The sequence below is a fragment of the Ictidomys tridecemlineatus genome, chromosome 8 (assembly GCF_052094955.1).
Source record: "Ictidomys tridecemlineatus isolate mIctTri1 chromosome 8, mIctTri1.hap1, whole genome shotgun sequence".
Taxonomy (NCBI): domain Eukaryota; kingdom Metazoa; phylum Chordata; class Mammalia; order Rodentia; family Sciuridae; genus Ictidomys; species Ictidomys tridecemlineatus.
The window spans coordinates 138,697,532-138,723,357 of NC_135484.1; the positions used below are offsets into that span (position 1 = coordinate 138,697,532).

Here is a 25,826-nt window from a genome sequence, read left to right on the forward strand (position 1 = left end):
TATAAAATGATTTCTCCTGTTTTGAACAAAAGGTAGAAATAAGTGTGTCTCAGGAACTCATAAGTAACCGGACACAGCCAAAACATGGAGAAAAACATCTTGAAAGTTTGGGGAGCTGACTGCACAGCTGATGTGCTGGACGACCTTGGCCATTTCCCAAGGGTGTTGAAGGCCAGGCTCAAGTTCAGCCAGACATCATACTTGCAGGCCAGAATCAGGGACAACAATTAAAACTGCTAAGTGTGTGGCACCTACCAGATCGGTTTGTCCTAGTAATGTAACTGAGGCTCAGAGAGTTGAGTTACTCATTCAGAGACACACTGCTAGTCATTCACAGACTCAGAGAGAACCAAAAATAAGTTAGTTCAGCTATCACCAGCCAGTCCCAAATACTTTTTATTCATGCATTCTGCAAACACAAATGAAGTGCAGTCTGTGGGCAAACACTGGGTCTTCAACACTCTGCTTTCTAATTTACATATAATCAGCCTGAAACAGTGACAGATTGCATTTGTTGATGTTTTGAGGCATCGATAAATGGCATTTCTTTTCCTCCGCCAAGTTCAGATATAATTGAGAAGTAGACCTAGGAACCCGACAGGTGAAGACCAAAATACAGCTTTATTACCGACGTGGCAAAATGAAAAGATACGGCTCAGTTTTAGCCACAGTCAGGCTCCCTAATTTGCTTTCCCTGGAACCTGCTCCCCTCCTGTTTCTAGGGAAGAGTGTGCATCCAGAAGGTGGTCAGTCCACAGGGAGAGATGGGGAGGGCTGAGCCATGCACCCCCAGTTCCTGCTCACCTCTACTTGAGACTGACCCTCCTCTGAGGAAGCATCCCAAGCAGGGGGCAGCCCAGGCCTTGGAGATCCGAGGAGAAGGCTGTTGGCTCCAAGTGCAGCAGCGAGAGGAGGGACAGGAGGACCGACAGCGGGCCAGGCCCGGCCTGCAGGGTTTCCCTACACCAACAGGGTGGCAGCCTGATCATGCTTTTTAAGCAGAGGAGGGACACTGTGAGATTTGTATTTTTAAAAGATCATGACAACTATGGGGGAAGGGTTGGAGGAGGCCCAAAGTGAGTGTGGGGAAGACCAGGAACCGGGAGACCCTCGTGGCTCACTGATCCTCGTGCCAGCCTAGACGGAAAGTGCTGGAGATGGCGGAGACTCAAGGGGGGCCTCTGCCATTGCCTCCTGCTGTCAGCCTCTGACCTCCTGGGGCCCGGGGGTGGGGGGTACCACTGTAGATGAGCAAAAGGAGGAGCTGGGCCTAGGCCTCACATCTGGCCTACACCTCTGAGCTGCAGGCCTCTGCAAAAGGCATTTTGGTTTGTTGTTGTTAGAGGTTTGTTCATAGCATGAAAACTTCTTCCTTCTGGCATTTTTACAGTTTATGAAGCAAAAAGGCCATAAAGAGATTTCTCTCCCTGTCCCAAAGCCAGAACCTAGGTGCACCTGTTGGCAGGCTACTGGCTGCCTCACTCCCCTGTGCTGGGAAAGATGTGATTATTAATGAACATGGAACACTCAGGGCCCACATTTGTCTGCTGGCCCCACCCAGGAGCACAGTAAGCGGGATTGAGCTGGCCAGGCAGCAGAGCTCTCAGGAGGCTGCAGGAGTGGGCCTTGGAGGGTTCATCCTTGGGGGTGTTCCATCAGGTAAGGTCTGTTCACCTGCCATTCAGCAGGCTTCTCCTGAGCCAGCGTAGGGACTGAGCATTGTGCTGAGTCCCGGGGACACAACAGTGAGCAAGGGAGCCGTGGTCTCTGCCTTCTCAGGGTGAATGAAGGCTGGGGGTCAGGGCACAAACAAGGGTCAGAGTATCACAGCGCAGTGGCATTATGACACAAGGAAGCACATAGAGGCGGGGAGGTTGGTCTTCTCATGCAGGGACCTGAGGAATGAGCAGTCATTAGTGAAATGGAAAGTGTCAGGGCATACAGAGGGGAGAATGGCCTTCTCAGCATCCCTGAACTTGCCCTGAAAGAAATGATGACCCAGAGCACTTCTCTAGGGACACAGACCCAAGCCTGCACCAGACGTGCCACCTGGTAAGCACAGCACCAAGTGGATTGCAGCCCCTGCTCACCCCCTGGGCCGGACAGGATTACAGTGAGCCAGAGAGTGGGAGGTGTTAGAGATAGTGAGATGGACCTTTTCAGGAAGCTTGAAATGATCCCCAGAGATGAAGCTCAGTGGCCAGCAAGATGCTTCAGGATGGGCTGGCTCAGGCTGTCTGAGCTCGGATGGGAGAGTTGGGGAGGTTAGGGTAGGGCAAGTTACAGTAGGGTCCAAGAGAGAGGAGGGCTGCAGATGCAGAGAGGGAAGGGATCCCTGGTAGCCAAGGTCCCCCAAAATTTGAAGGCAGTAGATTGTGGATCTTCATGATGGGGTTATTAGTCTAAGACCAGAGTGGGAACCAGAGAGGGAAAAAAAAACAATTGATATAAATGTGGGTCAGGTTCTGGGTTTGGTGGCAGGAAATTGAGCAAGTTTGTTGGTGACTTTTCATTTCTGCCTGGGAAAGGAATAGAAAATGACTCTTAATAGGCTCTTTCAACCTTCCAAGTCATCGCAAAGTGTTTCTCTTAGTTAACCCATTTCTTCAGGATTTATAAGTCCTTCCTTACCACCATTTTGAAATTTGCTTTTCTAGACTCCCAATTAACTCAACCAAGAATGTAGTGCTTCATTTCCCCCATGTTAAGGTGAACTTCATAAACATAAGACTTGAGGTGGGTTTTGAGGGGCTGGAGTGGTACCCTAACACCATATACCACTTTGCTTCTGGGTTGCAGCAAGCACAGTATGACCAAACTGAGTCTTATGAACTATTTTGAAACATAACTACATAAGAAACCATCCATCAGTGATTTCAGCTATTTGGGGGAAATTATAGAAGTCAAACCTCGTTGGTGTGTCTATATAGGAAGGAAAGCCAATAGTGGCTGATAAATTGACTCAAACCAGTAGACTTGGACTTTTTGTCTCTACTTTTAGTTTATTATGCAAATGACATTTTCCAGCTTGAGGTCAGGTATTGCTGTCCTGGGTACTTGAGGATTGATGACATAATAAAAAGCAATTCCCAGCAAGTGATAGCTTTTTCTTATTGAGGAAAAAGCAAGAAGGAGCTGTTATGCCAACTGCCTTCCAGTCTGTCCTCACAGCCCCTGAGACTCTCCCCTATGTACCAGGGCAAGGTGGGCAAGTCATACAGCCCTTCTGGCTGTTTCCTGATTGTGGACATGAGCATAATTCCATGTAAAAGAGTTTGAGACTTATATATAGGGAGCTATATATAAGCTTCTGGCGAAAAATCCTTAAAAGATAGTCAGTAAATCCAATTCCAACCATGGATCCTTCCTAAGCCTATAGAGTAGAATATCTCTCCCAATGCCCAACTCCAAATATTGAGGCAGATGAATACATACTGTCCTCTGTCTAACTCTGGCTGCATAGGTGGGCCTGGTGGGAGCTTCTGCTAGCCTAAGGCATCCCCTGTCTGTGCCAGGAAGACAGATCCTGGCCAAGGACCCTCACTCCCGACCACCATGGCTTTGATTCCACACAATCACCTTGGACATTGCCAGGCACCAAGTCATTACTCATTCATGATAAGCCATTGATAACACGGAAATGGACTCTAAATTTCTTCCATTTAAAAATTATTTCCTCCATCCCAGTTTGTGCCAGAGTGCCCTACTAAATGTTTCTTTTTTGTGACATAATAGTACATTTCTCCCACTTATGACCTTGTCAGTGCTGGAAGATTAAAAGCTGTCCTCTAATCAACTGTCCCAGCTCCTTCCTTTCAGGCTCCCCTGCATGTATCTGGTACCCAGTGCCAGTGTCACTTACTATCTCCCTGGTGATAAGCAGAGATCCCTAAAAGGGAAAGATCCATGACATACAGGAAACACATAAGCTGCTTCTCTCTGCCCTCCTCCTCCAGGAAGGTTCAGAACCAACACATCAGGGTGCCGGCACTCTGCCTTTCTCCCCCCGCCCCATCAGTCTGTGTAGAGTTAGAGCTAAATCTTGGGTTGTATTTAATTAAAAGACAAATGGCAAAATAAGGTTGTGGTGAATAATTTCTAATTGTGGTCTGTTAGATTTTAATTACTCGTCATAAATTGTGAAAGACGATCCGCGGTGTGCATTCACACACTCCTGTTCTTCTTAATCACAAAGACATGTTCTCAGCCACTGACAGGATGGCCTCATCATCAGTGCAGAGCGACTTGATCTTACACGACAGTGACTCAGCAGCTTGCCGAATCCAATTAGCAGCTTTCTGGCTGCTTGTTCAGAACGGGCTACTGCAAAGGCTGACTTCAGACGCCTTGGACAGCCAGGTCTCCCAGGCCGCCGTCCCCTTGTCTGTTATCTGCAATGGTCGTGGCCAAGGAGGGGCAGACTGTGAGGGTCCACAGTGAGTGAGAAAGGTGCTGTCCCCTGGAGGCCTGCTTTTTGTCTGTTCTTACCGGAAATTGACACAGAAGTGCTTGGAGACTCCTGGAACTGAGGAGCCAGGGATCTTGGGGCCCAACTAGTCCCAATGAGGGAATGAGGCCTAGAGATGTTAGGGACTTGCTCAGGGTGACATAGGTGGTTATCAGAAAGCTACAGTCACAGGAACCCAAACCTCCTGACACCCAGCTGAAGCTTTTTCTCTATGCTGCCATGTCTGTCACCAAGAGCCATCATAGGAAAGGGGAGTGTCACATCCTGGAAAGGCCCCTGAGACTTTCCCTCATATATCAGGGCAAGGTGGGCAAGTCATACAGCCCTTCTGGCTCTGTTTCCTGATTGTGGCCATGAGCATAATACCATGTTTAAGAGAGTTTGAGACTGATATAGGGAGCTATATGAAAGTGCCCCTAACAAAGTGGGGACTCCTGTTTTAGGTCCTGGAGAACGCCTTCAGTCTTCATTTCAGGACACTGAGACTGAAGGAGGGAGAAGGAGAGAAAGCAAAGACATCTGTGTTGTGTGAAAAATGGATCAAAATGTTGAAAACAAGTGGTGGCCAAAGTGACTCTGCTTTGGACACCATCTTATTGGAAGATAAAGTGAAGTGGTGCCCTCTTTGACATTTTTGCTTAAGGACTCGGAATTTATTTTTAAACCACTATTCCAGCTGTAAAGCTCTGCTTGGTGTCTGCCAATAAGATTTTAGATCCCTCTGTAGCAACTTTCTCCTTGGACACTTGCCTGTGTTTTGCAAGTTGCTGTTTTTGTCATTGAAGTAGACCTCTGTCTATACCTGAAGGCGAAGGCGAATGATGTCTTTTACTGAATTGGAGAAATGATCAGCTGTGGCTTGGAGCCATCAGTAATCTAGCCTTTCTTTTGCCACCCATCACCTGCTCCTGTAACGCATCTGCATTTCATGGCTGTGTCCTGTTTGTTGAAAAAGGGGACAGCATATCTGTCATCTCTCTCTGCTCTGTTTTGATTTTTCTTATAACCAGACATTACTGCAGAGAGTGATTTACAAAAGCAAAACCAACCAGGATGATCTTCCAAATCAAGCACGCTTAAGACAATCTTTCAGAGAGACTCACCAGGCACTTTCCTGTAGTTTTACTGAAGAATGCCAGTCAGCTTGAACCAGCTCCAAACTGGCACTGACAGAGGACCTACTTACACATCCTGCATTGGAGATGCTCACAGGCCAGGGATGGTATGAGATGCCTGTTCAATGTTTAGCATGTAGTGCCCAAATTTTAGTTAACATCAGTGCTCTTGTTTATTCTTTGATTTTTAAGTAAGCCCAGGGATGAAGAAGTTTTTTATTAAGGTAAATGAATGTAATACTCAATAAATGAATTAATTCACAGAACTTAAATACTAATAATTATTCTAGTAACTGCTTTCTTTTATTGAGTATTAATTTTAGGCAGGGTACCACATTAGGATCTTGTACACATATGGTCATGCATTGCTGCAGAATGATGTTTCAGACAATGATGGACCAATACAGAAAGGCCATTCTGTAAGATTATGTAGCCTAATGACATCATAGCTATCTTAATTTGTGTAAAGACATTCTGATGCTCAAAGAGTGATGAAATTACCTAGGGATGCATTTCTCAGTCATTAAGTGATGCAAAACTTATATCTATCAATTATGTTTCATTAGTCCCATTTAAAGGTGTCAAAACTGAGATTCAGTGCCTTGCCAAATTGAAATCACCTAGTATGTTCTGAGTTATGTGGCCCCAGAGCAGGGCTCTTAGCCCCTTGGCTGTGTCATTTCCCAGAGTGTTCTATTGGCAGGTGCTTTGGGAGGCTAGAACTGATAGTAATGACTAGTATAGGAGATCACCTTTCCTGAGCTACTCATAGCAACTTAGGGAAATTCTGGGAATACCATCAAAGATGGAGATTCCCTATAAACTGGGACATCTGTAACCACAGCTTTAGAACAGTCTCAGTGGAAAGTAAGCCAAGTTTTCACTGAGTTGTGATCCGACCATCATATGATTGTTACTGGCTTCTTATTCTGTTCCTTGTTTGAATTTAGTTTTCTTCTTCCTGAAATATACTTTTCATAGGTCTTTCTTGAGGATATGGAATCATGACTTTTCTCATTCTATCTCAGTTTGTCTGAAAATATTTTAATTTTGCCATTATTCTAGAATGACAGCTTAGCTGGATGTAATATATGGTGACATTTTTGTTGGTATTATGCCATTACCATCTGACCTTTTGGGGACTATTGAAGTCTGTTTCCTTGTTATTCCTTTGTAAGTTCCAATTTTTCTTTAGTTATTTTCAAGGTCATCTCTTTCTCTTGGGTGTACTGCAGTTTCATTACAATGTGTACAATGCACTTTTTCTTTTTCTTCACCCTCATTCAGGGCTTATTATGCCTCCAGACTCTGAGGATCTCATTAATTCTAGAAACTTCTTAGCCAATATCTCTCCATATATTGCCTCTTTGTTTTCTCTATATTCTTCTAGTACTCATATTGTATGTTATGGGTTTTTTAACCTTGCTCATATTTTCCATTTCTATACTTCTCCCTAAAGTGTTCCAAAGAGTCCCTCTGATCTGTCTTCCAGTCTACTGATCTTCCATTCAACTGTGTCTAATCTGTTGTTTAAGCCTTCCACTCACTTAAATTACAACTATATTTTTTATTTTTATAAATCTTTATATAGGCCTTTTTCTACCTTCTTTCTTTTCTCATGGTATTTTTTCATATGGTTATTTTGTGTCTTTGAACATTTTAAACATTTTTGGTTGTTTAACTTTTAGTCATTTTAAACATAAATTTTTAGATGGTTCTTGATCTGAAATCCTTGAAGTGACTCTAGCATATAAAAGACATGTTGTTTCCTCTCAGTTCTGTAATTTGGGGCTGTGAGAATATGTACTTTGGACCATTTCCTAACCCATATGGCCAGCCCTATCCTTTGGGCTATATCTGCATTTTCTTCTGCCAGCTATCTTTGGGTTAGTGATTCCCTAGGACCAGCTTTATGTTAATTTCTCAGCTTGAGATTCTGAGGGATTGTACATTTTTTACCCAAAATTCCACCTGAGACACACTTGGAAGTTTGATTTTTAGGGTAGAATCCTTCTCAGTGTTCTCAGAATCCAGACAGAGACAAGGAGCTTTTCCTCTAACTTGTGCCATGGGCACATTTCCCCCTAGTCCACTGTTAGGCCAAGTAGGTGACCTTTTAGGATATCCACTTGGAACAGAAATCTTCATTTCAGCTTCTTGCTTCTTGTGGGCCAGAGCCCTCATCTTCTTTTCTCATGTGGACATTAATATCTAAACTCCAGGTTGCAGTAAGTGAGACTGCTCTGTGCTCCAGACAGCGAGGCTTTGAGCACTTTCTGAAGCAGTGGGAGCTCTTCACTTTGGTACCTGTAGGTGTTTCCCAAGCTATCTAGCCATCTCCTCTACTTCTTTGAACAGTCAACGTTCTTGTATGTTGTTCAGCACATCTAGGAGTGTGTAGCGGTAGGTCCTTTAGTTTATCTGATCCTTCCTTCCTTCATTCTAGAAACTTCCTAAGTCATGCTGTCTTATTTTGAGCTAATTGCCATGCACAGGCAGATTGTGGAGGGGAAGGAGACAGACTTGCTCTCCAATCACCTGTCTAGCAATCTGCCCAAACACACACCCCGCTCCCAGCCTGCATTCATTCCTTTGCCCAGGGAAAATTCAGCATGAAGTGAGGAAACCTAAAGATGTGGGCCACACCAGTAGTTTCTTCACACCATGACGATGTGTCACAGTGCCCCTTGAGCTTTGATGGAGGTATCTGGACATTTTGCCTTGGCAGTCTTACTGAATTTCCCTAAAACATTCAGAATGGACAAAATTCAACTTGAAAAGCTTCTCTCCAGAACACCAGAAATGGAAAAAAAAAAAAAAATCCCTTGAAGTAAGAAACTACCAAAAAGAATGCTTCTTTTCCCTGAGATTGAAAATGGACAACTGCGACTCAATACCATTGAAACCACTTTATTGAATTTTACTTTTACTTTATTAATACTTGGTTCCAAGTTGCTGACATTGCTTCCCACGTGGCTTCAGTTTTTCCTAAGTGAGGGAGTCTTTAGAAACAAGTAGCATTACTTCTATTTCATTGAGATCTTGAAAGGGCTTAGATTTAAGTAGTATCCAAGGACAACCAGACCATTAAAAAAAAAATCTTCCCCAGTCCCCTTCCCTATGCAAATTGCTTTTTTGTGGAGTCACATTTTAGAGCTATTCCCTCAAGTTTTATCCGGGAGGCCTGTGAAACCTACCCATCTTTGAAATAGGGTCTAGCTGTGACATCGGCCACTGACATCACACATTGTACCCCACCAGGACTGTGAGCACACCCTTGGAGGCAGCTGACCTAAGTCAGAATCCTACCTCTATTTCCCAACACTTGGGTGACCTTGGCCCCATCACTTTTAACCACTGTGAGCCATTGTTTTCTCACCTGCAAAATAAGGGAAATAATTCTTGTTTTGAGAGAATCTACATTAAATAATTCTTATTAAATGAGATAATGGATATAGATTTAGCTTAGTGTCTGGATAATATAGTAAGCAATCCATAAACCATAGCCATTATTACTCATGAAGTACCCTCTGTGAAGCCCAACCTAAGAAATTCTGTAAGAATATTACACCGGGGAAAGTTTTTACTTCCTTAAAGTACTGTGGTGCACCCTCCTCTCAGGTGATTGGTAGGACTTCTGCCCCAGGTGCCAGTTCTAAACCAATTGGCATCTTCCCTCATTCAAGCCACCACCTGTAGATCTGTAGAAATCCTTGCTCCTGCAGGGCTTCAGACCTGTGTAGATCTGGTTTCTGTTTTTCAGGCCTGACCCTCTTGATTCATCAGTTGTATATTTTCTCTTAATCTGGCTTCTCATCTTATCTATATTTTGTATTAAATACGAAGATAAAATGAGGCACATTAAAGTGCCTAGCACTTAATTCTCAAGAGATTGTTCTTCCTTTAACATGTTTTTCTCTTTCCCCTTTTCTTCCTTTTTACTTGCTATATTTTCTCTGCAAAGTAATATTTACTATTAAATTTTTTTCCTTTTCATGATAAAGTCATAAGCATACTTCTAGAAGCATCCTGGAATTTATTGTTAAATAACTGTTACCGTGATAGCCCTGTTTATAGGTAGTTGATGGTGACTGCAGTGGATATTCATAAGCTGGACAGAAGGTACCTTGGACACAAAATTGAGCAGAATTTCCTGACAAGGTAGTGAGTAAAGTCCTGGCCAGGCCAAATTCTGGCTGTGGCCTTTGCTAAGTCACTTCCTCCCCCTGATCTGCAAAAGCTGATGGCGGACAGTCTCAAGATTGCTGTGCAGGTCACAACCAGTGAGATCATGTGGGCACTTGGGATCCAGAAACTGTGTGACTTAATGTTGTTAATTTCCTTATTGTTGCTTCAGGCATTATTAACAAAGTAGCTTCAATTTTACAAACCCTGTAGGAGGGTTGGAAGACCCAGAACTGTCTTTAATTTCATGCATATTTGGAACTTCAGAGTGGTTTTCTTATATTAAATGTACAAGGTTCTGAGGCAAATTTCCATGCTGTGGTTTCCTCTCATTGGCTCTTCAGGTGAATAGTTGGTCTGAGAAATGTCAAAATGAATCCATCAGGAAAGTGCCCTAACTGTGTTAGAGCTGTGAAGTAAAGAGCACCAAACATTCCAGCATCATCTGAATCCAAGTGGTCCATGTTGAAGGCCACTTACATGTGTCCAATTCTCTAAGGCTATTTGGAATGCCTTTTTTATTTATTTTAAAAATTTTGATAGGACCAATAATAAGTTGCATTAGGAAATGTATCATTACTTATGGTTCTGTTTTCTTTTAACACATATGGAACATTATTTGATTAGATTACTTCTCCTTACCAATTGTAGCCCTACGTGTTGCTTGGTCATTTGTGAAAACAAAGTCTCTCTTTTATTATGATAACAGCAAATAGTCATTTATATTACAAAGTGCTTTAAAAATCTGTTAACTCACAGCAAAACTGTGAGGCAGTTGTAACCCCCACTGCAAATCAGAGAAACTGAGGCTTAGAGCAGTGAAGGGACTCGGGCTGAGTCACTAGTCTTGTAAAGAGGAGCTCTGGGGAAGGAGGCAGGTGTCGGTGCCTGGGCCTGGCAACTTTCTGCTGTATCTTGCTCCCTGAAGTCCTGCGGGAGCAAGGATTTCTTTTTCTGTAGAAGAATGTGCCCTGCCCTCAAATGAGCTTCAGACGTATCGTAAGCAAGTTCACTTGGATTTATAAATTTATAAATGCACAAATGTATTCAGGCACATCATTGCTTCTGTAAGCTTGGCTTTCTCCTCTGGTAGAAGTCAGAATGGTGTTCAAATTGCCCCCCTCAGAGCTTCAGGGATTCCGAGGGGCAATTTGGCTGCTAGAAGAGAGGGCTGCCAGAGGCAGGAAGCAGAGGTCAGTGTGTGGGATCTGATGCCCACTTCAATTAAAGCCGCTTTGCTTTAGCTCTGCCAAACTACACTGCCTAGTTCAGGGGGTACAGATTGGAAGGATATCAAGTGACAGAGAAATTAGGGTTCTGCTACTTAAAAAAAAAAATACCTACACTAGGAGACCCTTAGTCAATGGTGCTCAAAGTAGTGAATTTGAAGTGACCTTCACACCATGGTCCCCTGTGTGACATGGAGAATGATTTCCTCCATTCACAAGAAGAGCTTCCTCCAGGCATAATATTGGATGATGAATCCAAGACCCAGAGACTGCAAGGGATCTGACCAAGACCCTATAGTTCAGAGGAGAAAACCTCAAGATTTAAACTTAGATATCAGGACTTTTATATATGCCATGCCCTCTGCCAGGGAGGCTACCCACCACCCCCACCTTCTGTGACCTCATTGGTTCCCAATCTCTTGGGTCTCAGCTCAATGATGCTTCCACAGGGAACCTTCTGTAGCCTTTAACTTAATGGATATAATGTAGCTTCATGGCAACATGTATCTTTTCTCCATACACTTTAGCACAGTTGTAATTTACATTTCTTTGTAATTCTTTGATTAATACCTATCTCGTGTGCTAGACTGAGTTCCACAAGGGCCAGGTTGTATCTAGTTTTTGTTTTGTGTTTCACTTTTAGGTCCTCAGTACTTATAGAATTCATGACATAGAGTGAGCGTTTACTACTTATTTGCTGAATGAATTAATTAGTGAATTGGATGGATGGATGGAGAGCAGATGTCTAACTCTGGACACAGTGATTTTAAATGTGGCATGTGCTGCCTCTGAAGTCCCTTTTTACTCTGACCACTGCAGGCCCTGACATTCACTCCCCAGGGCCATGATGCTTTTTGTTTGCTGGTAGCAAGTTGAGGAGTTTGAAAGGCCGTCATGGGAGAAGGATTGGAGGGCTAAGGAAGAGAAACATACGACACATTTGTCAGCTCGGTGTAAAGGGGAGCTCCCTCCCAGCCCACACTGTGGACGCGTGGAATGTGCTGCCTCTGAAGTCATCCTACATAAGACTTGCTAGAAAGAACTCATGCATGGACCCAAAGATCTCTAGGGTCCCTTGTCTTGGATTCTGTGGTTTCACAAAACATGTTACCTCTATGATATTTAATCAAGATATCACTGCTGTATTCCAGTCTAAAATATCATGGGTAGAGGAAGCTCTTCTTGTAAGCCAAATTCCGATTTTGTCCCTCCCCCCTCACATTGTCACTCACGTATCAAAAGATGACACTACTATTAATGAGACTCAGTTGCTCCTTAGAGGTATTTGCAAAGTAACAGCATTGTTGGGAATGTACGTAAATTTCCTTTTACTGATGTGTAATTATTTCAATATTAACTGAAGCTGAGTCTTAAAATATTCATCCTGTTTCATCCACTAATCATTGAAGGAATAAAAGTTACAACATAACATAGTCGTGGGTAATTCTGTTCCTGAATTGTGGGGGTGAAGGATGGATTGTAGTGTAGTCCTTGGATGGGAAGTTATTAGCAGGCAGTGGATGGTGTGGTAGACCATAACAGCTTAACAGTCCTCTGTTGTTTGCAGAGAATGATATTTGAAGTTAACTGAAGGCCAGCCTTTTTATGCAGTGAAGCAAGGTCCTTCCACCTTCCAGAGGATTTCTGTACGGACCTGATCCTGGACACAGTTGTTTTGACTGATTGCTTAAAGATGAATCTTTAGCTAAAACTTCTTAACTCAAAACATCAGGCCCCAACACAGCCTCCAGCCTCCAGCCTCCCACCCTACCATTTCTGTACTCTACCCTCTGTCCATCCAGATTGGCCGCTGTGAACGACTTGCTTCTCCTTAAACTTATCCATGAATGCTCACCATTCTGTCTGAGCCCTTGGCAGAAATGACGCTTGTTCTTTTACCACTTATACATGTCACAAACTCACTTCTCATTCTTCCAGTACCACTTCAATTGGCATCAGTTTGTGAAACTGTCCCAGTCTCTCCTAGGCAGGGGAAACCACCCTTTGTATATGTCATAATGGAAACCAGCTCACCCTATGCTTGTGTATAACATGTCCTCTCCTGGTGGATCCCGCGCCATCTGAACACATCCTCACTGGGCCACTTCTAACTGGAACATACGCTCAGCAACTCTTGGTTGAAATACAACGACTGCCTCTATTGCTGGTGCACCACATGTAGAGTTCTGCCATATGGATTATGCTCCTGGCCCTTCAACTGTCAAAATCCTACTTGTACTTGAAGATTTAGATTTAATCTCATCTCCTCTGCCAGTCTTTTCTGACCTCTGAGTTGTTTACAGTTGGAGCCATTTATTTAACAGTTGGCTCCAATAGCTTCATCCTGTTGGCATCTTTTCATGTATGGATGTCTGAACACTCATGTGGAATATGATTTCACTGAGCACAACATCCCTGAGGTTCAGCTACCGTGTTGCATGTATTGTATCCCTGGTCCATTTTACAGATGAAGAAGTTGAAGTCCACACATCACCTACAATGGGGCTACAACAAAACTACAAGCAGTAGTACAAACATTGTATAGGACACTTACACAAATGGAGGTGACTGTGAGGCCACTATGTGATACAGACTTCTGGGATCACTGTTGCAATTAACATTTGCAATTAACCAATTTTTAAGTGTACAGAGCCGTGGCATTAAGCACATTCACATTATGTTGCCACCATCTATCTCCAGAATTTTCTTAAGTTCCCAAACTGAAATTCTGGAATTCTGTCATTGACTAAAATGTCATCACAGAGCATGTGACTGTTTAGCCTGTTCCTTCCTGTAACCCTGGGATGCCCTTTCCCCTCAAACTGCCACTGTGTATCCCACAGAGCAGCCACTGCATGAATATTCACGTATTGATCCAGGGAATCATGTACCTGTTTGTATCTTCCCCGTGGCCTACCTCAGCACAGAATAAATAATTTCCCATCAATTGACTGCATGGAATAATTGCTGATCAATTGGCTGAGTTGGAAATGTAGCACTTTACCTGCCACCAATCTTCCGTGTTTGTAACCTAACTCATCCTCCAAAGTGTCAACATGATTGGGAAGCTGCCTGGAACAGTACCTAGTTAAAGTTAGCTCTGTTGACTTTAGCTCGGCAGATCTCAGCCAGAGAGAAAAATAAAATCTCTTCCAAATTTTCCGCACAACTGAAAAGCACAGAGCTTTGGAAATCTGTGCAAAATGAGGCATTGATTCGAGTTTGTTAAAAATGTAAAAGAATGGTGTGGAACACCATAGAACAATTGAAAAGAATTTGTCAAATATGGTCAGACCCCGCTATAGCATTATGAGGGGGGAATCTAAAAAAATTCATTTGTATAAAATTAAGGGCATCTTAGTTGCTGAGTGAATGAGATCATGAGCTGCTCCATCTGAGGAGGACAGAAAGAAGTCACAGTGTAACCATAGCCGTTTGTCTGTTTTGTTTTTGTTTTTTCATTATGATTGTGAGGTTTCTAATACCCACTTCTAATAATAATCAACTAGGTAATTTGGCCCAAAACTCCTCTTTGAATTTATTTTTTATTGTGATAAAATGCATGTAACATAAAATTTGCAATTAACCACTTTTTAAGTGTACAGAGCAGTGCATTTAAGCACATTCACATGACGTCGCCACCAACCATCTCCAGAATTTTCCTATCTTCCCAAACTGAAATTCTGGGATTCTGTCATTGACCAAAATGTCATCATGCAGCATGTGACTGCTGCACTAAATAGCTCCCCATTCCTCACCCCCCAACTCCTGGCAATCCCTAGGTACCTCACATAAGTGGAATCAAACAGGATTTTTGTGTTTTTGTGTCTGGCTTATTTCACTGAGCACATCCTCGAGGTTCAGCCACCTTGTTGCATGTGTTGTATCCTTGATCTGTTTTTATAGATGAGGAAGTTGAAGTTCAGATCACATGTCACTCAAGTCTTTCTATGTGGGCCAAAGTAGAGGCCCTGTTACCCTTAACTACATAAATAATCATACCAACTGTTAACGGTAAGCCTGAACTATGCTCAACACTTTACCCATATATTTTTCATTTGGTCCTTTCAATCGCCTTATGATTTTGTTATCTGTATCCTCAAATGATAACATGAATCAGAGATTCAGAACCGGCCCAAGACCCTGAAGTTGAGAAGTAGTAGTAGTAGGCTCACCTACATCCTGTGCCTCTTCCTAAGAGATTCCATTAGAAGATTTTCCTCAAAGCAGTTGTTTTCATGCGTATAAAGACCCAGAGCTTCTGCCCCAGCCTGTAGGATGCAAGAATAGGGACCGAGGCCCAGTGCTGCTTGTCAGGAGCTGCTCACAGAGAAGCAGAAGTTAAGGGAATGAAGGGAATCAAAACTTGGGGGCGCTTTGAAACCTCCCCAAAGACTTGGCAAGTGTTTGATATTAAAAGGCACTTCTTGCCTGCAAAATCTATGTCTCTAAGGAACTCTCAGTTGCCGACGTGAGGTTGACTGGGAGCTGGGCTGGGAAGGGGGTGGCCTAGCTGGTTTCCCTCTCCCCGTCTCTGGCCCTGCCTCCATCAAGGCCTGGATTAGAGTTGTCTTTCCCAAGGCAGCAACTGTCAGAGGAACCATCTGGTCTGGTTTCTTGTGACTGACTCCAAGGAACAGAAATCCCTCAGGGAGGACATTGCAAGCTCTGTAGCAGCAGCGAGGAAAAGCAACTCTGAAACTCGCTAGCTGTGAATGAAAGGGAGAGGTGTGCTCAGAACAGGCCCCAGGAGGGCAGGCTGAAGACAGAGCATTCTGAGAATAAGACCTTGAACCTCTTACTTGTGAGAGTCTGTGGGGTGGGGGGAGGAGGAAGGGAGCTGATGGAGAGAGAGCACAAGTGTGGTCCAGAGTGTCTGTTCTTGCAAGCTCCATCGGTTACAGGGTGGCTCTCAGGGCGGGCCCTGCCAAGCTGTCATCTCCCCTCACTGGACCAACTTGCATCTGTCTCACTGTATCACTTCCATCCTGGATGCAGCTTGGGCCTCTGCCTCAGCCCTTCCCTTCATCCAGGCAGGCTCTGGCAATGCTGGCCAAATGGCTGGCTCATTTCCTGCGAGAGGGCATTTCCTTCAGAATCTTGTCTGTCCTCGAGCTGAGCTGGAGCCCAGAAAGAGCCCCAGAGCCCATTTAGTTATTGTCATTTTGATTTGGATTTGTTTGATGGCTAAAGATGATATCAAGCATCCTTTTTTGAATTTTTTGGCTATTCATATTTCTTCTTTTGAGAAATTTCTATTCAAATCATTTGATCATTTTTAATTCCATTGCTTATTTCTTTGTTGTTAACTGTTTTGAATTTCTTATGTATGCTGAATATTAGTGCTTTGTCATGTTAATCAGAAATAAAATGATTATTTAAAAATAAATCCCAGAGCAGTTGACTAGGGGAAAAAAATGAGTAATTAGACCCTAAGTCTTATTATCAGAATTTTATTTTCTCCTCTTTCCTTTGGATTTTTTTTTAAATAAGGAAGGTAAATAAAAGAAAAGAAAGGCTTGGGGTATAGCCCAGTGGTAAAGGATATCAAGCATCCTTTTTTGAATTTTTTGGCTATTCATATTTCTTCTTTTGAGAAATTTCTATTCAAATCATTTGATCATTTTTAATTCCATTGCTTATTTCTTTGTTGTTAACTGTTTTGAATTTCTTATGTATGCTGAATATTAGTGCTTTGTCATGTTAATCAGAAATAAAATGATTATTTAAAAATAAATCCCAGAGCAGTTGACTAGGGGAAAAAAATGAGTAATTAGACCCTAAGTCTTATTATCAGAATTTTATTTTCTCCTCTTTCCTTTGGATTTTTTTTTAAATAAGGAAGGTAAATAAAAGAAAAGAAAGGCTTGGGGTATAGCCCAGTGGTAAAGTACTTGCCTGGGATGCATAAGGCCTTGGGTTCAATAGGAAGGAAGGAAGGGAGGGAGGGAGGGAGGAATTTATTTAGTTTCTAGATTGTTACTTTAAATTTTCCCAATTCAGTGCAATAATTCATTGCTGTCCCTGATTTCTACCTTTCATTTATCTTTTGCAGCTAAAGCTAAACATTCATTTATGCTCTATTGGAAGGAAGCTCTTGCTATCCTCAGATCAGGGTCAGATTCTAAGACCATGAATAGAAGTTAAAAAGAAACACATAAAAATAATACAATGCTTCATTCCCCAAAGTTTCCTTCCTCTCTCTAATAAGCCATACAAGTAAAGGAAGAAGAGGAGACAAACAAGTACGAACTCGAGTCCCCACTTATCTGCAGCTTTGCTTTCAGCAGTTTGTTTTCCAAGGTCAACCACAGTCCATAAATATTAAGTAGAAAATTCTAAAAGTGAACAACTTATAAAGTTTTAAATTGTACATTGTTCTGAGTAGTGTGATAAAATATGCCATCTCACTCTGCCCCATCCAGGATGTGAATCATCCTTTCTCCAGTGTATCCATGCAGTATAGACTACCCGCCCTTTAGTCACTCAGTAGTCTCCTCAGTTATCAGATCAACAGTGCAGTGTCATGGTGCTTCATGTTCAGTAATATTTATTTTACTTAATAAGTAAAATAACAATACTGTCAAGTCTTTAATTGACCTGCAAAAATTGTTCTATTTTGTTGTTTTTATTGTTAATCTCTTGATGTATCTAATTTTTAAATCAAATTTCATCATGTATATGTATGCATAAGAAAAAATATGGTATGTATAGAGTTTGGTACTATCTGTGGTTTCAAGTACCCACTAGAGTCTTGGATTGCATTCCCCACCAATAAGGGCGATGACTGTGTTGAGCCTGTGGAGGCCTTCATGGAGGCCTGGCTCTGTGTTAGCATGCTACCCACCTGCCTTCATGGAGGCCTGGCTCTGTGTTAACATGCCACCTACCTACCTTCATGGAGGCCTGGCTCTGTGTTAGCATGCCACCTACCACCCTCATTCAGTGCTCACAAGACCTAGGAAGCAAGTGTTAGCCTCATGATCCAGATGAGATCACTGAGGCCAAGGGGTTATGTAAACTGGCCCACATCTCACAGGTAGCAAAACACAGAATAGGAATTGAAACCAGGTGTCTCTTAACTACAAAGTCAACTTCTTCTCCACCCTGCACCCCATTCGGCTCTGCATTTTCAGGTGTGGCCATGGACCTAGTCCCTGTCCTCTCCTACCTAAGTCCAACCCCACTCATGAAACGTTGCACAGATTGACGCCTCCCCCCCCCCCAGGCACAGTGTGTCTGATACAGGGGCTACAGACCGAGCTTCTGTCTCCCACAAGCTGCAGTCAGAGGAAGAGTGAGCCAGGGAAGCCCAGTCTTGTTACTCTGCAAATGGCACCTCCCCCTTGACAGCCTCTTCTCTCCCTGAGTAAGCCCTGCATGAATAGGTGGTGTCTGCAGTGACTACTGGTCATGCGTAGTCTATTCTGGGAGGTGTCGGGCACGCCATCCAAGAACATGCAGTAGCTGCTCTGCCACAGATGGAAAAGCAGACTATTGTGGATGTTGTAGGAGCTGGGTTTGGGCTGGATCCCACTGAAAGGTTTTATTTCAAGTGCAGATCTTGGTTGGTTGCCAGGATAAACCAAATGGTTGTGTAATAGAAGTATTATGTCCCTCGCTGGAACTCTGACCCCTCGTTCCTTCTTTTCAGGGAGCCTCCATGGCCCCGAGTCCTCTTACAGCATCCCTTGGATGGTGCACTTGGAACCGGGGATCCATGATGCTCTTTGCAGTAATTTGGTCATTGTTAGATTTATCCCTTAAGAAGAAAAACAAGAAATATCTGGGATTGGACTCCCTTTTATTTTTGTTTCATTTTAAAATGTTTATTTCTTAGCTTTTTAAAATTAAAACATTTTAATTGACATATAAATGTGCATTTTTTTGGCATGCAGTATAATGTTTGATTCCATGTATACATTGTGTAATAATCAAATCAGGGTATTTTGCATATCCATTACCTCAAACATTTATCATTTCTTTGTAGTGAGAACATTCAAGATTCTCTTTTCTGGCTACTTTTGAAATACTCAATACAATATGGTTAACCAAAGTTGCCCGGCTGTGAAATAGAAGATTAGAACTTATTCCTCCTATCCAACTGTGACTTCGTACCCATTGGCCAGTCTCTGCCTGTCACCCCCTCCCCAGACTTTGCTAGCTACTCCCCTACTGTTCTAGATCTCAAATGAGAGAGAACATGTATTTGTCTTTCTGTGCCTGGCCCATTTCACTTAATCTGTTGTCTTCTAGGTTCATCCATGTTACCACAAATGACAGGATTTCATCTTTTTTAAGACCAAATAGTATTCCTGTGTGTGTGTGTGTATGTATGTATGTGTGTGTGTGTTTGAACACAAGTATAAACACCTAATTTTTTTTAACCATTCTTCCATTGATGGGCCCTTAAATTGATTCTCCCTGCCTTGGCTGCATGCACATGGGCGTGCTGGTCTATTCTACATACTGATTTCATTTCCTTTGGATATATACCCAGTAGGATTACTGGACCCATTTAAAACATTGATAATATTGACAGACCTTTCCTGATCCAGACTTGACTGTTCTCAGCACCTACAAATCCTTGTCTTTAGTCTAAAGTTAGTGCCAGGGAGGAGAAGATGGCAAAACACAGAATCCTCCCCTGCTGCTTTGTGCCACCCTCCGACAGCTCCTCAGTTGCCCACTTGAGGCTCCCTGCAGCCCTGACTCCTAAAGTTTCTGCTTGAGAAGCTGGACTTGCACAGAGTGGTGGAGCTGGGTGGACCTTGGCAGTCACCTTAGAGTAGGGAACAGGATCCAAGAGAAAGTTCCAGAAAAGGTTTGAATCGTGTTTCTGTCTCATGAGCCAGGCTGCGCCTCTCAGAAGTGGGGGCTGATGGGAGGCCAGAGGAGGTGGAAGAGGTGAGGGCATGGCCCAGCAGTGCACCAGGGCTCACCGAGAAGCCCCCAAGGGAGGGTACACGTGGCTCTGTGTCTTGTGTTCTCCTCACTAGCAGAAATCCCTGAACACACAGGGAGGTCAAAACTCTCCTTGCAGGTCCTGAGTGCTCCCCACTGTACTAAGCAAACAGCGGCATTCCAGTGCCCATGGGAAGTGCCAGAGGAAAACTCATCTGCTGAAGAGTGAATCTCAGAGTGCTTGAGGCTGTATGTGGAGGGGGGCATGGCTGACTGCACAGCCAGGCACCTGGAAGGCCCCTCTCACTGTCCACCCTCCCCTGGCCTCTAGGCCTCTGGGCCTCCAGGCATGAATTGGTCCAGAGAGATACTGGATTCCCCTCACGTGCTTACCTCTTTCCAGCGCAGTGCCTCGAACCTCTTGTTTGTTGAATGGCTGAAGGAATCCCTGAATGAACTAGTAATAATTGAAGCCCTTTGAAGCTCAGACGCTCCTAAGACTCTACACCAAAATCGCTATAAAAAATCCAAGCTCTAGCCAGCAACCAACTCATTTTAGCCAATATCCCAATGCAATGAAATTCTAGCACAAAAAAATTTAAGAATCTCTCATCAATCTTATTATAATGGAATTTGACCTCCCAAACTTAGTAATGGGAAATCTTACTAATTTTTCCCAAGAGTAGAAGCAGTGATGCACATAAAAGAGAATATTTATTTGCCTGTAAAACTCAGATATTCTCCTCCAGGGAGTTTCTCATCTTGGAGCTTTGGGCCCCTTGGAGTCTGGCAGGTAGACTACAGCAGCTGCATGCTTCCCAGCCCTGAGGTGCAGGGCCTGCACTACACTACCCCAGTCTCCAGGGCTATAGCCTTGTTTTCTTACCCTCTCAGCCCTCTTATTTTCCAAGTCAACATCCAGGTTTCCCAGCGCACCTTTCAATGACCCTATAGGCAGGAAAGACCTTTATTAAAGCATCCCTGCTCCCTGTGTGTCCCACTCCAAGCACATCCCAATTGTCTTCATCTCCACCAATGTCCTTGCTGTTAGTTGAAAGGCTGAGCCAAAAAGAACATGGAGTTCATCCATCTCTTTCATGAGTGATTCCAAAAAATTAGCCTTTCCAGCAGTTTGCAAACCTCGTTACTACTTAGAACAACTTGGTGTGTTAGTCAGCTGTAAAAAATGTCTGAGGTAAATCATCATAAAAAGTTGAAAGGTTTATTATAGTTTTGGAGGTTTTACTCTGTAACCAATTTTCTTTGGTTGCTTTGGGCCTGTGGCAGCACATCATGGGGAGGGGGCATGAAGGCAGAGGGGGTTCATTTACCTGATAGCTGCATGTAAAAGAGAGAAAAAAGAAGGGGCTGGTTCCTATTATCCCCTTCAATGTCATGCCCACAGTGATCTAAGACCTCCTGCTAGGCCACCTCCCACCAGCACCAAGGGAGGAGGACAGAGCTTCAACACCTGAGACTTTGGGGAAAATTTAGGATCCAAACTAGAGCATTGAGCCATAAGGAAGAGATCTAAGGTGTGAAAGAAAAGAGAGGTGTTTGTAGCTGTGATGGTTAATAGCCGGGCTCTGAAATCAATTTTGGTTTCTGCTTTTATGATATTGAGACAAAAATTCACATAACATAAAATTAGCCATTTTGAAAGAGTATAATTCAATGCCATTTAGCACATTTACAAATTGCATGACCATTACATCTCTCAGTTCCAAAACAGTTTCATCACTCCAAAAAAAAAAAGCCTTATACCCATTAAGCAGCTGCTCCCGATTTTCCCCTCCTCCCAGGTCCTGTCAGCCACCAATCTGCTTTCTGTCTCTGTAGCTTTCCCTAGTCTAGACACGCCATATAAATGGAATCATGCAATATGAGGTATATTATATCTTGACATGTTTTTGAACTTCACCCATATATCTAGTTTCCTTCCCTATATCAGTATTTTATTCCTTTTTATGGCCAAATAATATTGCTTTGTATGGATATACCATATTTTGTTTATATATATTCATCTCTTTTTAAAATATTCTTTAGTTGTAGATGAACACAGTACCTTTACTTATTATTATTTGGTGCTGAAGATCGATCCTAGGGTCTCCCACATGGTAGGCAAGTGCTCTTCCACTGAGCCACAACCTCAGCCCATATTCATCTCTTAATGCACACTTCCACCTTTGGGTGATTGTAGACAGAGCTGCTATGAAAATTCTTCCGCAAATTTTTGCTTAAGACAACGGCTTTCAATTCCTTAGGGTATAATTACCTGGGTGTTACTGGGCCACATGATAATTCCACGTGATAATTCTTTTTGATGACCCACCAAACAGTTTCCCACAGCAGTTTGTGCTGTTTTACATGCCACCAGATTGCCTGGCATGGCACCCAGCCCTGCCACTTACTAGCTGTGTGTGCTGGGACCAGTTACTTTCATCTCTGTGCCTCAGCTGTCCCCCAGAGGATAATGCTGTTTATCTGGAGGGTGTGGTGTTTAACTGAAGGGTCAGGGGTGAAGGGCTTATGGTAGTGCCCGGTAAGTAAGCAGTTTTTTCTGCTGTGGTCACTGTTGTTGCGGGAGAGTCGGAGTCAGGGCAGGTGAAAGAGTGAGAAGCATTCAGGCTCAAAAATGCTGCCTTGTGGGTCTGGAAGAACCAAAAGATCCTGCTCAGGCACCGGTGGCTGGGCGCTGAGGGCACCCCTCCTTCTGGTTGCCTGAGCTGCGGGCACCATCGGCTCCTTGAGTCTGTGGTTTTCATGGTCCACCTGAGTCTCTTGCTCATGGCTGAGCTGTGCAGGAACAGAGAGGCGAGAGGGACAAGGTTCCTTTCTCCTTCCTGGGGAGCGGGCAGCTGAGCTGGCTGACGGTGGCCTGTGCTCTCTGGCCTCCCCCGCAGCTGTGTTCTCACAGCATCTCAGTGACTTCTTCCTGTGGCTCCTTGCAAACAGGGGCTCTGTGTCTGGCTGAAATGCAGGGATCTCAGAAAGACCTGGCCCCTACATCTTGGGAGGTCGTCCTTCCTGAAAGGGGCTGTATGTGGGAGGAAGAAAGAGCAAGATGACCAAGCGCAGGTAGGGGACAGAGGCAGGAGATGCTGCAAGAGGAGGGGAGGGGAGGGGTCAGGACCAAGACAGCCAGGAGTCTGGCGTTAACACAGGGGAGGGATGTGAACGGGAGTGAGAACAGTCTGGAAGCATCACGAGGCCCTCAGAGGCAAAGGCTGTGTGCTCAGGTGGCGAAGATGGAGACTGCCAGGTCTTCCTATGGGGGTGGAGGGTGGCCAGCCCACAGAAGCCTGCTGCTCAAGGCTCTGGCATGAGTGAAAGCCACCCAGAGAACACGTGGCATCTGCCTGGTCAGGCTCAGAACTGGACGGTGTCACCCCAGGGCGTCTGCCTGGGGTCCACTTGGTTGATTCAGTCTCATTACCAGAGAGGCAGAAGGCCTGCCGTGGACCGTGCTATAGCAGGGACTAGAAAAGAGGAATTCCTGTGACTCCGAAGTCACAATGTACAGGAGAGAAATGTAGATGCCCAGAGAGGGAAGGTTGCAGACCCCTGGCCCACAGCTAGTGAGCGGCAGCTCGGGGAGAAATCAGGCCAGCCAGCCTTGGCCTCATGGTCTTTTTGATGAGATGAACCATGGTGTGTCTCTACAACTGTCGTGCAAATAGCAGGCCCCACTGATGTGGCTTTCACGCATTCCAGAATCACCCAGTCGCCCACGAAGGTCAAGTCAGCTCACCATGCTGAAGCAGGAGGCCAAGGTCATTGTCTACCCGGCACATACGTGACATGCATGGTCCATCTAGAATGATCGTCTTTGGCCTAGGGGGGTGCTGAGACACCCCTCAGCCTGCCTCTGGCCTCACCATTATTGTAGTGTGCCTTGCAAACATGGCTATCCCCTATGCTGTGGAAAAGGTGGGGGCATGCTGGCTCTGACTTCTAATCCTGGCTGCTTGTCAGAATTACTTGGGGAGCCTGGGAAAAGCCCAGAAACGCAGGTCCCCCCTCCTGGCTGCCGAATCAGACTCTCTAGGGCTTAGCTCGGGAAATCAAATCTGTCAAAAGCTTCCTTCCCAGGGGACTCTTATGCATCTGGTCCAACAGGAACCAGCAGTCTTGATTTTTCTAGCTAATATCTCCCTAACCATCAGCCTCATCCCAAAGCATTTAAAAGATGCAGGTCATTAGTGAGAAGTGATATTTCCCTAATGAGATGTGGGTGGTACCTGGAGCCTGGGCGCAGGTCCCCACTGCAGTTGGGGAGGTCTGGTCCTAGCAGGCAACCCAGCTCCTGCAGTCACAGACACGTGTCACTCACCCACCTGCATTCTCTTCCCTCTGTAGGACCAACAGGACCAGCCACTGTTACCGCATCACCTATCGCCACATGGAACGGACACTGTCCCAGAGAGAGGTCACACACGTCCATCAGGCTGTGCAGGAGGCCGCAGTGCAGCTTCTGGGCGTGGAGGGTCGGTTTTGATGTCACCTCTTCTCCCCACCTGTGGCCCTCTCAGGGCTCCAGGATTTGCTGAAAGAGGAAAACCTATTGTTTATGACCTGGAACATCAGTCATCTGTTGGTAAATGGTCAGTTTGAGGACTTGGAGGAAATAAAGGATCGCTCTTGAAGGCGTTGGCATAGCATTTGTCTTTTATTTGGGGGAAGGGGGAAACGGCAGCACTAAAAAGTTCCCTCCTGTTTCTTTGAGAAATGCTTAGCCCACTGGCTCTCCGTGTGGTTAATTGGTCCCTGGGTTCCATTAAGCACCAGGCATGATTTCTTTCCTGACAGGCTCTTCACCCACGTAATGACTGAAGCCACGCAGCGGGACTTCAGAAGCTCTGGGCACAGTACAGGCATACCTCGTTTTATTGTGCTTTGTTTTATTGAAACTTATAGTGCTGCGTTTTTACACATTGAAGGTTGGTGACAACCCTGTGCTGAGCAAGTCTGTCAACGCCATTTTTCCAAGGGTTCAAATGATCATTAGCATTTTTTTTAGCAATAAAGTATTTTTAATTAAGGCAGGTACATAGTTTTAAAACCTAATGCCTAGTAGACAATAAAGTAATGTAAACATGAATTTTATATGCACTGGGAAACCCAAAAGTCCATATAACTCAGGTGATGGCAGAATCCACTGTGCTACAGTGTCCTGGAACCAAACCAGGGGTATCTGCAAAGGATGTCTGCGCAGGAAGGCTTCTGAATCAACTTCCGTTCCTTCCTCCTTTTCCTTTCTGTTTTGCAAAGGTCAAGCTTCAAAGAGGGCACTGGTGAAATGCCAGGGCTGCCCTTCAAAGTGAAAGGAGTCGTCTCTGAGCTGGGCAAGGCATCCATTTGCTTTTCATAAACCCGAGGCTTGGAGTCAGGCCCTTGGCCCGGGGGCTGGGGCCTAGCGACCTTCTGCCCCACCGGAGAGGGGATAAGGAGAGGAGCTGCTGGGGTCTGGGAGGCACACGCAGGCCAGCCCGCCAGCTCCTTGCAGTTCTGTCCCCAGCAGGAGGCCTCAGCTTCTGGAAGGCGACCTTTAAGGAAGGATGTGGGACTTTGATGCGCCCCTCCTCCGTTCCAGGCACTTTGTAGTCTGCCTCTTCACTCATGACCAGTTTAATAATCAGATTCTGTCCCTGGAAGACGCTGGGGGCTGATGAGGACCGTGAGTGCTGGGATAAATATTTGATGAGGGGTGGCCATTACCGACGAGCACGTGGGGTGACAGCCACTTTCCAAAGGGAAGGAGTGCCTTGGCTGGCGTCTTATTAACTCGGAGTTTGCCCTTGGGTTTTCAGGGCAGCTAGTTAGGGAAGCCAGACCCCAAACTTGGAACCAAAGCCTGCCTAGGATCCTGAGTCCCACTGGGTGAGATTCCTCCAGTGGGTGGATCTGCGTGGGAACACACAGGTG

The 25,826-nt window shown here is 44.5% G+C and overlaps 1 protein-coding gene across 10 annotated transcripts in view; it reads left to right on the top strand.

The window, feature by feature from the left end:
* Window positions 1-24,547, top strand: part of Fars2 (phenylalanyl-tRNA synthetase 2, mitochondrial) — a 491,273-nt gene extending 466,726 nt beyond the window's left edge. For 9 of the 10 annotated variants that reach the window (XM_013359661.4, XM_078020497.1, XM_040282165.2 and 6 more), the window contains one exon: window positions 24,261-24,547. In XM_013359661.4, coding sequence (XP_013215115.2) covers window positions 24,261-24,399 — 139 coding nt within the window. In that variant the 3' untranslated portion in view covers window positions 24,400-24,547. The remainder of the gene's footprint in view (window positions 1-24,260) is intronic. The other variant, XR_013425364.1, reaches the window with a different exon arrangement.
* Window positions 24,548-25,826: the final 1,279 nt, after the last annotated feature.